A 15,250-nucleotide genomic window follows, 5' to 3' on the forward strand; every position below is an offset into this window, starting at 1 on the left:
TGTCCCCCCATGCTTTTATGCAAGCATTAAGAGCCTCCAAAGATCGCAACAACCCTCAAGATAAACAGGAGGAAAAACACATAAAGGGCATCCATCACAAGGTTCTCGACATTAAGCAAAAGACACTACCATTGGCAATCTTAGTGGGCATGAAAGAGCTGCTAGTGGCAATCTTATGTACCACAGCACTAACATTAAGCCAAAGAAGTACCAACAAACTTTTTTGGGGCATAGATTTAAACCTCGGTACTAAGATCTACCAAAGCGTAAAGCCCAATATGACATGTCTAAACATATCAAGAGTAAACCCCACATAAGAGTCTCGTTATTAACATTAGTTTGATAACTTTTAAAGACTAGGAATAGACACGGAAAGCTAGGCCCTTCAATAGAGCCAAGTCTAATACTAGGGCCTATAAAAGCAATGTAGACAGCTGGTAGAGCCACTTCTTGATTCACCTACACAACAAGAAAACATTTTAATCTACGAAGACTCTCTTTTGCCAACACTGATGCTAGCAATGAACACTCAAAACCTTCAAACCCTTCCTTTTCCACAAGATTCTCCTCCTCAAAACATTTCAGAGATCAATCTTCTGCAGATTTTGATAGATGCAAAGCAAACCTGAAGGGAAAGACTGACAAGCCGAGGACACCTCAACTGAAGGGATTCCAATGCTGTGCAGTGACTGCACAGAAATTTTTTGTCAAAGGTTGAACAAAAGAGATTGTTTGGTGGGCACTAAGTTAGAAATACAACCTGAGGTTCAAAGTTGTCAAAGAGGGGCACTCGAGATAAACTTCCTTCAGATTCCTTGAGAGCGATAGGTTCAAACAGGAAAGATCGTGAAAACCAACAGCATCAAGAACTTTGACCCTTCTCATGTTGGGACATCCCACACAACTCAACTGTTGAAGAGCATGCGGGAAGACCATCTTTTGATCTTGCATTTCAAGATTTTCTGAAGACTGGAAATTGAAAGAATGTGAAGAACATCCAGCAACAGCAGTATTTGAATTTTCTGGCGAATCATCATAAAGTTGGAACTGATGTTGCCAACTTTGCACCTCATGGGCATTTTCTGGATTGTTAACCTCCCACACCAGGTCACCAAGATTTGCACAGCCATTGAAATTGACATGTGTAAGGTAAGTGCACCTTGTTAGAACTCCATTTAAAGCATCATGGCCCAGCCCTCCGTAAGATAAATCTAATTCTCTAAGTTCAGGAAGGGTCCCATTGTATTGTAGTGCATCCAGTGGTGAATCTTCCAGGTACTTGCATGCTAGCAATCTCAAAACCTGGAAAAAATTAAAAAAAACAGGCAGGTCAAAACATGAGATTTAATGATGAACATCCGAGAAATACTAAAAGCCCCTGCGACAGAGCAGGCATACCTTTAGCCGCTTACAACTTTCAAATATGGGACCCAAATCCCTCAAGAAAGTGTAAGATAAGTCAAGAGTGGTCAAACTGCCAAGCTTCTTTAAAGTCAGTAAGCCATCAGGTCCGACTAAAGGACAACACGCCAATACTAATGATTGTATCAAAGGGCAAGCCATAGTTGCTGTTTCGAGGCATTCATCATTCAATGAGCTGCAATAGAGGCCCCACATAGGCAGAACAAATAAGCGAAAATTTATCAGGCCCATACTTGAAACAAAGTATAAATGTAAATCCCGAGCTCAATTAGTAAACGGAAGTGATAATGCAGAAATAACCTGCAATAGGAGGCATCTAATGACAGAAGCTGTGGACAGACAATATCTGCTTTGCGTAGATCTCCACACCCTTTAAGATCCACAGAAGTCATAGCAGAAGCTTCGACATTGAGACTTGTCACATGTGGGCAAATTCCAAGGTTCAAGGATTGGAGACCCACCTGTCATATCAACAAGATTTAATCATGCAGCACCTTTGCAAATGTTCAAGAACTGCTAGGTAATAAGATTCAGAAAAAAAGAAGCAAACCTTACCGGAGCCAATGAGACAAAACTCAATTGACGGCACCCATCCAGAAGCAACTGTTGCAGATTTGGACATGCAAGTTCAATTTGGACCAAATTCTGGCATCCAGCGAAGGACAAGGTGCCCAATGTTGTGCTCGACAAACTTAACACACTAAGGCTCTGCATAGGAAGTCAAAGAATCTCACCACATGAGCAATACATTTTGAACAGCTTCACCTCAAAGAATCATATCCAAGATCTCCTGACCAATCATAGCAAGAATGCAAGCTGCCTATGGCTAATGTAGGTTTTGTACATAAAATAGTTCACAATCACCACCGATGTTTAAACTGAACTGTGAGTTCATCACAACAGCACATTACCTCACAACTTTCAAGGGTCAAAGAGTTGAGCCTTGGGCATCCACCACCATCACTAAGAACTTCACAGATTGAATTTGCCAAGGAGTCGCACTCCAAAAGATTTACAACAAGTAAATAAGGACAGTCCAATGCTAATGTAATAAGGCTAATTTGCTTCTGAAGGAAAAGCCTCTGCACATAATAAAACCAGTGCCAACATCAGTCATTTAGCCTCAAACTCCTCCATATTATGTGGCGATTTGAATGTTAGCACATACCCTCAGTGCAAGTGAACTAATATCCAGGCGGGCTAAAGCAGTGCAATCGGCCACATCAAGATCCACTAAGGCAGGGCACTGTAAAGTCAGTTCAACAAGCCTGATAGAGAAGTTAACCAGGCAAAACATTATAACAATCCCTAGAGAGAGAAAAGCCAACATGAAACAAAGCTCTTTATATCGAGTAGAATCATACTTGTTGCAATTAGCTAAACTTATGCTTTGCAGCCGCTGCAAGTTCAAAGTTACTGCCGTCAATAAAACACAAGCATCCAGAGTGATAGCCTGCAAAAGTGCTTGACCTTTCAATACCCCTACTTGCTTTCACAACAATCTGTACAATAAAGCTTAGCATACACTGTTAAGTTTTACCTCAAGCATGATGCATTGAGATAGCGCTGCCATTGACGAAGAATTTATGCCCTCACAATTGTTCAGCTTAAGTACTTTCAGTGCTGGCATGCGAACGCCCTGGAGTACATTTACCAAAGGTTACCACAGTGGATACATAAATAACTATGAGCACAGCTAATGGACATTGGAAACAGGGCTGCATGTTTACAGTCTAGCCACCTGTAAGGAGATGTTTGGACACACAGAAGCATCTAACCCCTGCAAATTTGTACATGTAGAGCAAATCTCCCGAAGAGTTTCATCACTAATGTAAGAGCATTGTGAGATGTTTAAAGCTAGAAGGCCACGACAATTCATAGCCGCCAGACGAACACCCGCATCGGAAAGCTTCATGCAAGAAGAGACATCTAGACTGAGGAGTCTGGAACAATTTAGAGTAGCAGATGCCATGTTCGTTTGCCTCAAATAAAGCTTCTCCAAGAGAGGACACCTATATGGCAAGTAGATTCAGCTCATTGATCCCCATGTTGCAGATCAGTCGATGACCCTACAAATCAATGAAAACTGACCTGATCCCTATGCGCATCACTCTGCATTCTGTCACCCGGAGTACACCCAGATTTTTGTGGCGAATTTGAACTTCTTGTGAGCCCAAATTTCCCAGAATCACATCATGAATATTTAAGCAATGCAGGGCTGGGCACCCCATTGCCAACACATTGAAAAAATTATCCCCCAAGCTCCCTTTGTATATGCTTAGTTTCTCCAAATGGCTGTTCATAAAGTACAAGTCATAGATAAAGGTAATTGAGACTGTTTAGCACTGCAAAAAGCTACTTCCAGGTCGGGACCGAATTATATGAAAAGCAATTACACAACAAAATGAAAACGAATTAAAAAAACCATTACCGAAGAGAATGCATTGCTTGCGTTGCTAAATCATCAACTAGACTGACGTGTGTAAAGCTCAAATCCACTGCTCGTGGAAACCTACGACAAACGCTCACAACTACACAGCACCGATCCAGAATCAAATGACAGAACTTGATCATAAACACCCCAAACACACAAAGACGTTAACCAAATACCCAGCAACGTAAAAAGGTTCTAACTTCCATGCCTTGCTCTTGTGTGACCTTGCTCCCAAAATGCAATGACTTCCAGAAATCTTCATATTCACTAGCAGTACGCCACTGACGGCAAACTCTAGCTGCTTGACACAGACTCCTTTGATCAAGGCGAGAAAATACCTATATTTCTCCAATCCGTTAGGAAATGTGCAACCACTGATCCATTCCACCAGTTCCATAACAAACACCAGGTAGCAATTACACTCGCTTACCGTGTGAAGCAAGTCCTCTATGACATACATGGATGGAACATCACAGCCTAATGCAACTGTGGTTCCACTTTGCGAGTCATCCTGCTGCACATGATTTCTGTCTCGCATTGAAGACTGCACAGAAGCTACCGGACCCCTATGCTGGCCCTTGGCAGGAATGAGTCCCAAATGGGAGGCCTGGCAGCTAGTATTTTGACCACCCCTGGAACATGCTTTCAAGCCATGCCTAAAATAAAAAGCAATCAAAGGAATTAATGTAAAGACAATTTACAAATACGTAACTACTGCATACTTAATGTCGAAACAATTAGAGAAGAATTGCACAAAGTGAATGACTCCTCGATGAGATTTACGTCGAAAACCCCAAAACTTTGGGGCGTTTGTAGTTCAATGATGTGTCCAATACTTGTCCTGAAGACGGATGCCCATTACCAGTAGCATCCTCCAAGCTAGCTCTGCCTCTGCCTGAAAGAGGAGAGGGATGCATCGATCTAAGCAAATAATCTACTGAGTCTTCAAACCAGGATGGCACCTCACTATTTTGAGCTTCTAGAACAGTATTGACTTCAGCAATTTGAGAAGAGCTTGGCGCTTCGAAAAATTGATCTGCAAAGTCTGCAGCTTCTTGCATTGCATCTGGTGGCTGTTGAAGCATATTCAAATGCTGCATGCTGGCAGCTGTACAAAAACAAATGTCACTAATGGAACCTTCTGTATGGTTTCCGCTTGACATCTCTTAAAATTACATTGTGACTATTAAACAAGGAGCAGAGTTACAATCCAGCAACTGAATTAAAAAGGCAACCAAGGTTTAAACTGTTATTTTAAAGTTAACATAAAACCACTTGGTATGCTGCTGCCCACAGCCACAATTTGTGTAATTTCAGAAAAAAAAACTCTAACGAGAATGGGGTAGCCTAAGTGGTTGGACTGTATGAACACGAGCCCATAGTGCAGAGATCGCCTCAACCTTACTAAAAACGCATAACAAAAACCAGAAAAAAACCATTCGAATATATTCCTAACACCAAAAAGGAGGTGAGTTTTTCGTAAACTTAACCTGATCTTTGTATACCTGAGGCCTATGTATCAAGAAATTAACATCTACCTACCGGAAGTCCAAATTTCTATAATTCTTCCTACTAAACAGGCTGAAAGTGAACCAACAAAGGAGAGCACTTTTGCAGGAAAGATACACTTCTCCAGAGATGAAAAGCAAACAACATGTTCTTTGCAAGAACATAATTTTTTCTCGGCTCTAAAAGTGTATTCTCATAGGCCTAGAAACAGCACCAAGTGCATGCATGCGCAAGGAACATCAGAAAGCTTAAACTTCATTGATGATAAGTGGACAGTGAAGGTGCCCAATGCTAAGACTCTGCTGCTTCGTCTAGGTCTAGGGCATACTTGTTTTGGCTGGCGTGCTCCCAGGCAGGCCACCCATGTGCATTACACTTGGGTCTGGCCGGGCCATAACAGCCAGCAGGATTTCTTTTGTCCAGCACCCTTTATTGGGTTGTTTTTTCTGCTTTTATGTATCTGGGTCGTGGAGGTATATAGGAGCCTCCTGGTGCCCACTTCCGGATGTGATGATGTATCAAATGTGTGCTCGAGGGGCGGACACCTATGGTCATGCAGGGCTGATGCTCTCTCTGTCTCGCGGAGGGGATCCAACATCACTTGGATGCTTTGCATAGTTTTGCCCATGAAAGTGGTTTGTCTGTCAACCTTGGTAAAACCACAGTGGATCAGGCGGTCAGTGCCCGCATTCACATACGGCCAGGAGACCATGGAGTATATAGATGCTTACACTTACCTTGGAGTGGTTTTTAGTGGACCAGCATTTTCATTGAGGAGAGCAGCAGAGACTAGATTGACCAGAGCCCATTCGGCATTGGGTAGATTGGAGAGGATGTGTTCACAGGTTCAGTTTCAGGAGCCTCGGACGAAGCACTAGCTCTTTGACACTTTGGTGGCTTTTGCGTTGCTCTATGGAGCTGAGATCTGGGGACATGTAGAAGCCCCTGGTCTCCATGATCTCACGGCTCATTAGAGCCAAAGCTTCAGTACCACGTGCCATTATCCAGGCAGAGCTAGCTGCCCCCCCACTAGTAATTGAGACGCTTACCAGATCCGTCTCCTTCATACACCACATGTGGGAACTTCCCAGAGACAGATACGCCCGCCTTGCACTGGAGATACAGCATGCTGGTATGGGGAGACGACAACATGGTATGAGGCGCATGGGTTCAGTATAGACAGATTACCACCCTTCCAGTACTCACTGGATGCACCCTCCCTGACTCTTATACAGTCCGAGATCACCAGGCTCATCCGCCAAGACCTGACTTAGTTAGACACCAGGAGGACATGGATACAGCCAGCACAGGCGCTGGGCACGAAGATGGCTTTCTACAGAGAGCATCTTCTCCAGCTTACGACGGACGGTTTTGTGACGAGGCCCAGATACATGGACACCCATTTGTCTCATGGGATACGGTGCGCTATTGGCCGGAGACGCACATCTTCACACCAGCTACGGATCGAGACGGGGAGATACAGCGGAGTACCAACAGAGGCCAGGACATGCCCCCTGTGTGACATGGAGCCTGAGACAGAGTTACACTACACATGCCACTGCCCCGTCTACTACGAGATACGAGGCCGCTTCCACTGCTTGTTCAGAGAGGGCTTTGGACCACTCTCCACAGTCATGAGGTACGAGGATCAGAGATACCTGGGTTTGTTTCTGCTTGAGTTGCGCAGACACACAGAGAGCCTCATGGGAGGAGAGGCCAGCCAGTCTCAGAGACACATCACAAACTTCTTTAGAGCAGACACTGGACACACAAAGGAGCTACTACCACAGCAAATCTCGTCGCCTCACACCAGAGGCACACTGGTCGACCGAGTAATTGAGTTTGGGAGATCTAGACACCCACAACTACGGAGGACTACACAGCATCGACAGAGACTACATCAGAGGATTCGGATCACTTTGGCCCGACATGCACGACGCCCGGACAGATTGCTGACCATGGAGGAGATTGATGAGATCCGCCAGCGACCAATGTTGGATCTCTTGTGACTTGTGATAGTGTTGTGCAAAACAACTGAATTGATTTCAGGGATAGAAGGCGGATCTGAACGAGAACCTTTAGGAATCCAAGTTCTTTTAAACTGACTTGAAGGGAGAACTAACTCGGGTTTGGGATGCCTTCGCCAAAGCATAGGTTTCTTATGGTAAATTGTCTTATTTTTACGTAAAGAAGACTTTCCTTCCAAGTTGAAACCTTTAGGGGAAAAAGTATGCAAAGTTCTCATCCAAAACAACTCTCGAGGCCACGCTGATTTATAGAACACTGTAGAGTTTCTAAAATTACCTTCTATGTGCTCAATGGGAAAACAACGGAAAGACTGAAACCCATGTTTTGCTATTGCCGCATACAAGGGTTTCACACTTTCACGTACGGTGCTCTTACTTTGAACTTTTCTCGCTTCTCTTACATGTTCCTGAAAACGAACAAAAGCTGTTCGAAAGGTTTGGCCAACATACATCATAGAACTATCGTGAATATTATAAATAACATAAATAACTTGAGAGGTATGAACCGGACTTAGAGGACGATCTACCGCAAGATGTTTTTTCCTTAAACGCCTCAAACGATTGAGGGCTTTTATGGAAGAACTTGTGTAATGAGTACTAACTAAGACATTCTTAAAAGAAGCCCAACGAATAGGACCACCACATTGTAACAATCTGGTCTCATAGGTCATTTTGGCCTTTTGAAGACGTTAATATAACATTTCATTTCTCTCTCTCTCTCAGAGCCTGAGACAGAGTTGTACTACACATGCCACTGCCCAATCTACTATGAGATACAAGGCTGGTTCCACTGCCTGTTCAGAGAAGGCTTTGGACCACTCTCTAGAGTCATGGGGTACGAGGACCAGAGATGCTTGGGATTGTTTTTGCTCAAGCTGCGCAGACACAGAGAGAACCTGATGAGAGGAGAGGCTAGCCAGTTTCAGAGACGGATCACAGACTTCTTTAGAGTAGACAATGGACACCCAGAGGAGCTACTACAACAGCAGAGCCCACTTTCTCCTTACACCAGAGGCACACTGATCGATCGAGCAACCGCGCAGACACAGAGAGAGCCTGATGAGAAGAGAGGCTAGTCACTCTGAGAGACGAATCATAAACTTCTTTAGAGTAGACATTGGACACCTGGAGGAGCTACTACCACAACAGAGCCCACTTTCTCCTCACACCAGAGGCACATTGATCGATCGAGCAACCGAACTAGGGAGATCCAGACGCCCACGACTGCGGAGGACTACACAGCATCGACCGAGGCTACATCACAGGATTCGGATCACTTTGGCCCGACATGCACGAAGCCCGGTCAGAATACTGACCATGGAGGGGATTGATGAGATCCGCCAACAACCGATGTTGGATCTCCTATGATTTAGCTCTTTCTGAGGATACACCCACACTCTGTTATCTTAGCCCCCCCACTCACTTCACCCCTACCCATATCCTACACAAGCCCAGCTAGCTGCTTAGCTCACATCTAGTAGCTTAGGATTCTATAGTATTTTTATTTTGTTACTCAAACTTTGTATCACATCCACCACATTGTAACTTTCTGGTCTCATAGGTCACTTTAACCTTTTAAAGACGTTAACATAGCATTTCATTTCATCTCTCTCTCTCTCTCTCTCTCTCTCTCTCTCTCTCTCTCTCTCTCTCTCTCTCTCTCTCTCTCTCTCTCTCTCTCTCTCTCTCTCTCTCTCTCTCTCTCTCTCTCTCTCTCTCTCTCTCTCTCTCTCTCTCTCAAAAGAAAACAGGTATCTTTTTAGGAGATGATCTTACGCTCTCACAACTTGCACATATGAGAGAGGTCATGCCGAAAATTATAGCAGCAAGGGAGAAGGGAAAGTTAGCCTTCTACAGAAATGTAGTAGTAGTGATTACAGAGCACCGCTCTACATGACGGTGCGAGACCTATGGGACCACTCTCAGGATGGCGGTTTGGAACTGTAATGGTTCGTATAGACTTGATGTGGGAGCCTTTGAGGACAGTTTCAGAGACAGAGACATTGTTTTCTACTCAGAGACTCATCAGGCTCCAGGACAATTGATGCTGCATATATCAGGATACAGATGGGAGACAACTTGCCGGACATGCACTAGATCTGCGCATGGGACTAGAGGATCAGGAGGTGTAGCAGTTCTTTTCAGAGAGGAGCTCCAACCACTACTGCACATACTTCGTAGAGATGATCAGGCCAGATACTTGTGGGTGAGGCTGAGGGCAGGGACTGGACGTTTCTTGTACATCGCCATATGCTATTTTCCTCCCAGCACTTCTAATATATGCTTCACCTAGAGGACAGTCTCCTTACTTTGTACTTGATGATGATATCTGGGAGTTCTCCAAGGATGGAGACATCATACTTTTGGGGGATTTCAATGCTCGTACAGGTAGCTCACAGACGATCTTCTATGACACCTCAGAGGAGATGCTCAGAGAGCTAGAGCCAGAGGAGATGGGGCTTGAGAGATGCTCACACGACAGAGAGCATACAGAGTATGGGAGATACCTGAGGGAGATGACGACTACTCACAGTTTAGCCATACTGAATGGCTTACCGACTTTCTCATCGTCTACAGGTTTTACTTGTTTTCCACACAAACATGGGTCCAATACTGTAGACTATGTTCTGACACATCCGAGCTTTATCTCTCACATTCAGGATTTCACAGTGGGGCCCAGGCCTGTTGGGATAGCAGTAGATCATGCACTTTTGACATTATCAGTCTCCTTTGAGTACAATACATCTCAGGCCTCACGGGGTGGTAGACATCCACGCTATACTTTTACACCAGAGACTGACTCAGTCTATGCAAAGGAGATACGTAGACTTTTATGCACATTAGAGCCAGTATACACAATGGAGGAGATCACATCTATGCTGACAGTGACATTGCATGGGGCAGCGACAGAGGCATACCCACACACTCAACCTGGTCAGAGACGTCGTTCTGGGCACATGCCTCAGAACAACTGGTATGATGAGGAGTGTCGACAGAGGAGAGCTCAGATACAGGGGGAGCTTGCATTGGGAGTGATCACCTATAGACAGTCTCGTATCGCTACATGACGACTAGTGCGACGGAAGAAGCGAGCTTTCTTGGTCCAGATGGAGCAAGATTTATATCAGCTCTTCCTTAGTAGAGATTCAGGAGAGGCTTGGCGTTTATTCCATGAGCAGTCTCCCCCACCAATGATTACTTCTACAGAGATATGGGGGCAATATGCAGCATCTTTATACACTGTACCTGGATAGCCACCACTACCAGATCCACCACAGCCATGTCCGGCAACGAGCACCTTCTTTACCACTGAGATGGTAAAGGAGGCCATTGACAGGATGAAGACCAGACGGGCACAGGATCATGAGGGTTTGGTAGCAGAGCACATTATACATGCTAGGGATTTGTTGGCAGAGATGCTTGCACGATTATTCAACCGTGTCATGTGTGAGGGCTTTCTTGAGTCTTGGAGATTATCTACTATTGTACCTATCTTCAAGACAGGAGACCCCACAGTGCCAGGGAATTACCGTACTATCATGGTAGGACACATTGGCACGGTTGTATGCATCCATCCTTGAGCATAGGCTGAGCACTTGGGCAGAGATTATGGGCATACGGGCACCTGGGCAGGCTGGTTTCAGGAGGGGTTTCTCCACACTAGATCATGTCTTTACACTCAGAGCTATCATTGAGGAGGGTCGAGCACATGGTAGACGGATATATTGCAGCTTTGTGGACTTCTGCAAAGCTTTTGACACAATACCGAGGGCCAGATTGATGCGTCAACTTATGGAATTGGGGGTACCCACAGAGCTGATATGGGGGATTATGGCATTGTACAGCTCAGAGATGGGTCATGTACGCACATCATAGGGGATATCTGACATAGTTCACTCCACTATCAGAGTGAAACAGGGATGCCCATTGTCCTCTACTTTATTTGGTATGTATGTTGATGAGGTCTCTGATTATATTGACAGAGGAGGAGATAGAGGTGCTCAGCTTGCGGGGATATGGATCCCTCTTTTATTGTATGCTGACGATATCGTGTTGATATCAGACTCACCAGAGGGTATGCAGAGACATTTGGACGCATTGCATAGTTTTGCAGGGGATAGTGGATTGTCTATCAACCTTGGTAAAACCAAGGTCATGGTATTTAATACCACGCCACAGTGGGTTAGGAGATCAGCACCTACATTCACATATGGGCAAGACAGTATGGAGTACACTGATGCATACACATATCTTGGGGTGGTCTTTAGTGGACCGAGGTTCACACTGAAAGTGGCAGCAGACACTAGATTGACTCGTGCCTATGCAGCCCTAGGCGGTTTAGAGAGGATTTGTTTGCAGGTTCAGTTCCAGGAACCTCGAACAAAGCTCTGGCTTTTCGACACTTTGGTCGCTTCAGTTATGCACTACGGGGTTCAGGTTTGGGGACCTTCTGTTGACAGTGTTGGATGGAGTAATATGGAGAGACCCTTGATATCTATGATTTCTAGGTTGATTAGAGCCAAGGCCTCAGTTCCACATGACATCATACGTGCGGAGCTGGCTGCCCCACCTATGGAGGTTGAGGCACTCACCAGATCAGTATCATTTGTACACAGCTTATGGGACACCACCAGGGACAGGTATGCTAGGCTTGCTCTTGAGTCATCCAGACAGTTGGCATTACAGGGAGATACATCATGTTGGTATGCACAGATGAGCTCATGGTTTCAGAGGCATGGTTTCAGCATGGACAAGCTGCCCCCTTTCCAGTATTCTCTTGATGCACCATCTTTGGCTCTCACACGGATGGAGACTACTAGACTCATTCGGTAGGATCTTATCCAGCTTGATAGCAAGAGGACATGGATAGAGCCATCACGGGAGTTGGGTACGAAGAGGGCTTTCTATAGAGAGCATCTTCTCCAACTCACGACAGACGGATTTGTCACACGGCCCAGCTACATGGACACACATCTATCTCATGGGTTACGATGTGCCATAGGCCAGATTCGCACATGTTCACACCAGCTTGGGATTGAGACAGGTAGATTCAGAGGCATACCAGCAGACAGTAGGATATGTCAGTTATGCCATGCAGAGCCAGAGACAGAGTTTCACTACATGTCATTGCACAGTCTACTATGAGATACGGGGACGCTTTCATTGTTTATTCAGAGATGGTTTTGACTCGTTAGATAGAGTCATGAGATATCAAGATCAAAGATGTCTCGGATTATTTCTACTTGAGATACAGAGACAGAGACGCTCTATTGAGAGGGCAAAGACAGAGACAGCCCCAGAGACGCATCTCAGATTTCTTCAGTCTGAGTACCACAGAGCCAGAGGGGACACCACCATCACAAAGCTCGGTTCCCACCCATACACACACCAATGGTACTCTCATTGACCGAGCTATAGAGTTGGGGAGATTGAGACGACCGCGGCTGAGGAGGGGAGCCACGCAACACCGACGGAGATTGCGACAGAGAATCCATAGGATTCTAGCACGACACCCAGAGTGTCGATCAAGATAGGCCTCATGCTACTGCATATTATATCATGGTGACACTTATCCCCATTCTGTACCATTGTGGCATGATACCATAGGAGTCGGTAGCACTCCTAGATCAGTTCTTTGTTTGTAGTTTTCTTTGTTTGTACCCAGACTTGGTACTAGACTCATCATTGTAATCAGTTGTCTCATAGGTCATTTTGGCCTTTTGTAGACGTTAATATATCATTTCATTTCATCTCTCTCTCTCTCTCTCTCTCTCTCTCTCTCTCTCTCTCTCTCTCTCTCTCTCTCTCTCTCTCTCTCTCTCTCTCTCTCTCTCTCTCTCTCTCTCTCTCTCTCTCTCAAGCTTCGGGTCGAGACTAGTAGATACAGCCGAGTACCAGCAGAGGCAGGACGTCCCCTATGTCACATGGAGCCTGAGACGGAATTCACTATACATGCCGTTGCCCAGTTTACTATGAGATACAAGGCCGCTTTCACTGCCTATTCAGAGAGGGTTTTGGACCACTCTCTAGCGTCATGAGGTATGGGGACCAAAGATGTATGGGACTGTTTTTGCTCGAGCTGTGCAAAAACAGAGAGAGCCTGATGAGAAGAGAGATGACCATAGCCTATGCAACATTAGGGAGATTGGAGAGGATGTGTTCACACATCCACTTTCTGTAACAAACTTGGACACTCCAAGTCGAGAATCTACCGCGACACCACAAATAATCGCTTCAAAACAGTTCACAGTTCACACTTGATTCGACACTGGCCCGCCGGCAGAGTTCCGTGCCTAGAGATATTGGCCCCAAAGACTGGCGCCCCTTTCGGTATTTCTTTTTGTATTAATCTGTGTTCAAAGTACAAGAGAGTAAGCAAACGCTCACTCTCAGACTCTACGTCCAGATGCTTTGCAAAGAGGGAGGCTTGCCCACTTATTTAAAGGTTTACAAGGGATGCTAAAAGGAGAGCCCCAAAAGCTAACTTTCCCTCACAAACTCTCTCTTGAGAGAAAATAAAGCAAGGCTTAATAAAAAGCTCTCTCTCTATCTCCTAGCGTAAAATAAATCAACCAATGCTGCGCCAAAATCTGCCCCAAAAGCTGTTGTAGGACAGTCCGCCAAAAGCGCCGCAAAATCCGGGCCAGTCTGTACGGACCTGCCACATGTCACCATTTTTTCAAATTGCGGGCATGTTCGTGCTGCAACGCCACGTCATCAATTTTTCAGCCCACCGTGCCGGGACTATTCTCAGCCAAAGGGGAGGTGTGTGTGTGTGTGTGTACTGGGCAGCCACGTCACTGAGTTGTGACATACCCCCCTCTTGGGAGCACTGTAATCGCTCTCGATTACGCCTGCACAAAAGACAAAAGCCATAAACTATCTTAGGAGACACACTGTTAGTACCGACGCACTAGGAACACACATCTAGCACATGTACCAATCGACAATCACATCACAGGACATCACTTGACATCACATGAAAAATCACATTTAACATGCACTCGGATCTTAGACCATGATTCATCGGCAATGCAATTAGCAACCGCATCTAGATCCACTCAGGACCTCATAGATGCCCAATTGACTAACCCATACATCATCCGGTTAAATGTCGCAGGAGCATTGGTTAAGCCAAAAGGCATCACCAAAAACTCAAATAACCCAAAAGTCGTCCGAAAGGCTGTCTTGTAGACGTCTCCCGACGCGATTCAGATCTGATGATATCCACTTTTCAAGTCAATCCTGCTAAAGCACGAAGATCCCTGAAGTCGGTCAAGTATATCATCGATTTTAGAAATCGGAAATTTGTTCTTAATGGTGATTTTATTGAGAGCTCTATAATCGATGCACATTCTCCAAAATCCGTCTTTCTTCAAAACCAACAACACAGGAGAACAGTACGATGAAATACTAGGATGGACAAGACCCTTTTCCAAGAGGTCTTTCACTTGGTTCATAATCTCTTCGTTCTGGGCTCGGCTCACACGATAGGGTGGCCGGTTCGGTGGTGTGCTTCCAGGTCTCAGATCAATGGTATGATCTTCAGGACGAACGGGTGGTAACTCGCCTAGCAGGCTCTCTGAGAAGCAATCAGCATGAGAGGGAGAAAATCTTGGCGTTCTTTATCAAGTTCAAACATATCTCATCACTCAACTCTTTCAAAAAGATCGAGTAAACAAACAGACTGGATTTCATTAATTTAGAAATGGCCGAAGCCGATACAATAGGGACAAACTCGCCCTTAAGTTTTACATCGAGTACAATAGTTCTGCCCTTCTCTGTGGTCAAAGTCGCTTTCCTCGCCTGATAGTCGACCACGGCGTTGTTCTTGTTGTACCAGGGAATTCCCAAGAGG

At 45.2% G+C, this 15,250-nt stretch overlaps 1 protein-coding gene across 1 annotated transcript in view; it reads right to left on the reverse strand.

The window, feature by feature from the left end:
• The window catches only part of LOC147438031 (F-box/LRR-repeat protein 15-like), a 54,681-nt gene that overhangs the window by 15,452 nt on the left and 23,979 nt on the right, over positions 1 to 15,250 (reverse strand). The window contains exons 2-16 of the mRNA XM_086487398.1: positions 4,640 to 4,964; positions 4,287 to 4,512; positions 4,065 to 4,194; positions 3,854 to 3,953; positions 3,514 to 3,717; positions 3,164 to 3,434; positions 2,963 to 3,061; positions 2,787 to 2,875; positions 2,591 to 2,690; positions 2,334 to 2,504; positions 1,978 to 2,130; positions 1,723 to 1,883; positions 1,399 to 1,597; positions 761 to 1,302; positions 626 to 689 (exon numbers count right to left, since the gene is read on the reverse strand). Coding sequence (XP_086343524.1) covers positions 626 to 689; positions 761 to 1,302; positions 1,399 to 1,597; positions 1,723 to 1,883; positions 1,978 to 2,130; positions 2,334 to 2,504; positions 2,591 to 2,690; positions 2,787 to 2,875; positions 2,963 to 3,061; positions 3,164 to 3,434; positions 3,514 to 3,717; positions 3,854 to 3,953; positions 4,065 to 4,194; positions 4,287 to 4,512; positions 4,640 to 4,964 — 2,834 coding nt within the window. The remainder of the gene's footprint in view (positions 1 to 625; positions 690 to 760; positions 1,303 to 1,398; positions 1,598 to 1,722; positions 1,884 to 1,977; positions 2,131 to 2,333; positions 2,505 to 2,590; positions 2,691 to 2,786; positions 2,876 to 2,962; positions 3,062 to 3,163; positions 3,435 to 3,513; positions 3,718 to 3,853; positions 3,954 to 4,064; positions 4,195 to 4,286; positions 4,513 to 4,639; positions 4,965 to 15,250) is intronic.

Source organism: Adiantum capillus-veneris, chromosome 17 (genome assembly GCF_014529385.1).
Source record: "Adiantum capillus-veneris isolate H3 chromosome 17, ASM1452938v2, whole genome shotgun sequence".
NCBI classification, from domain to species: domain Eukaryota; kingdom Viridiplantae; phylum Streptophyta; class Polypodiopsida; order Polypodiales; family Pteridaceae; genus Adiantum; species Adiantum capillus-veneris.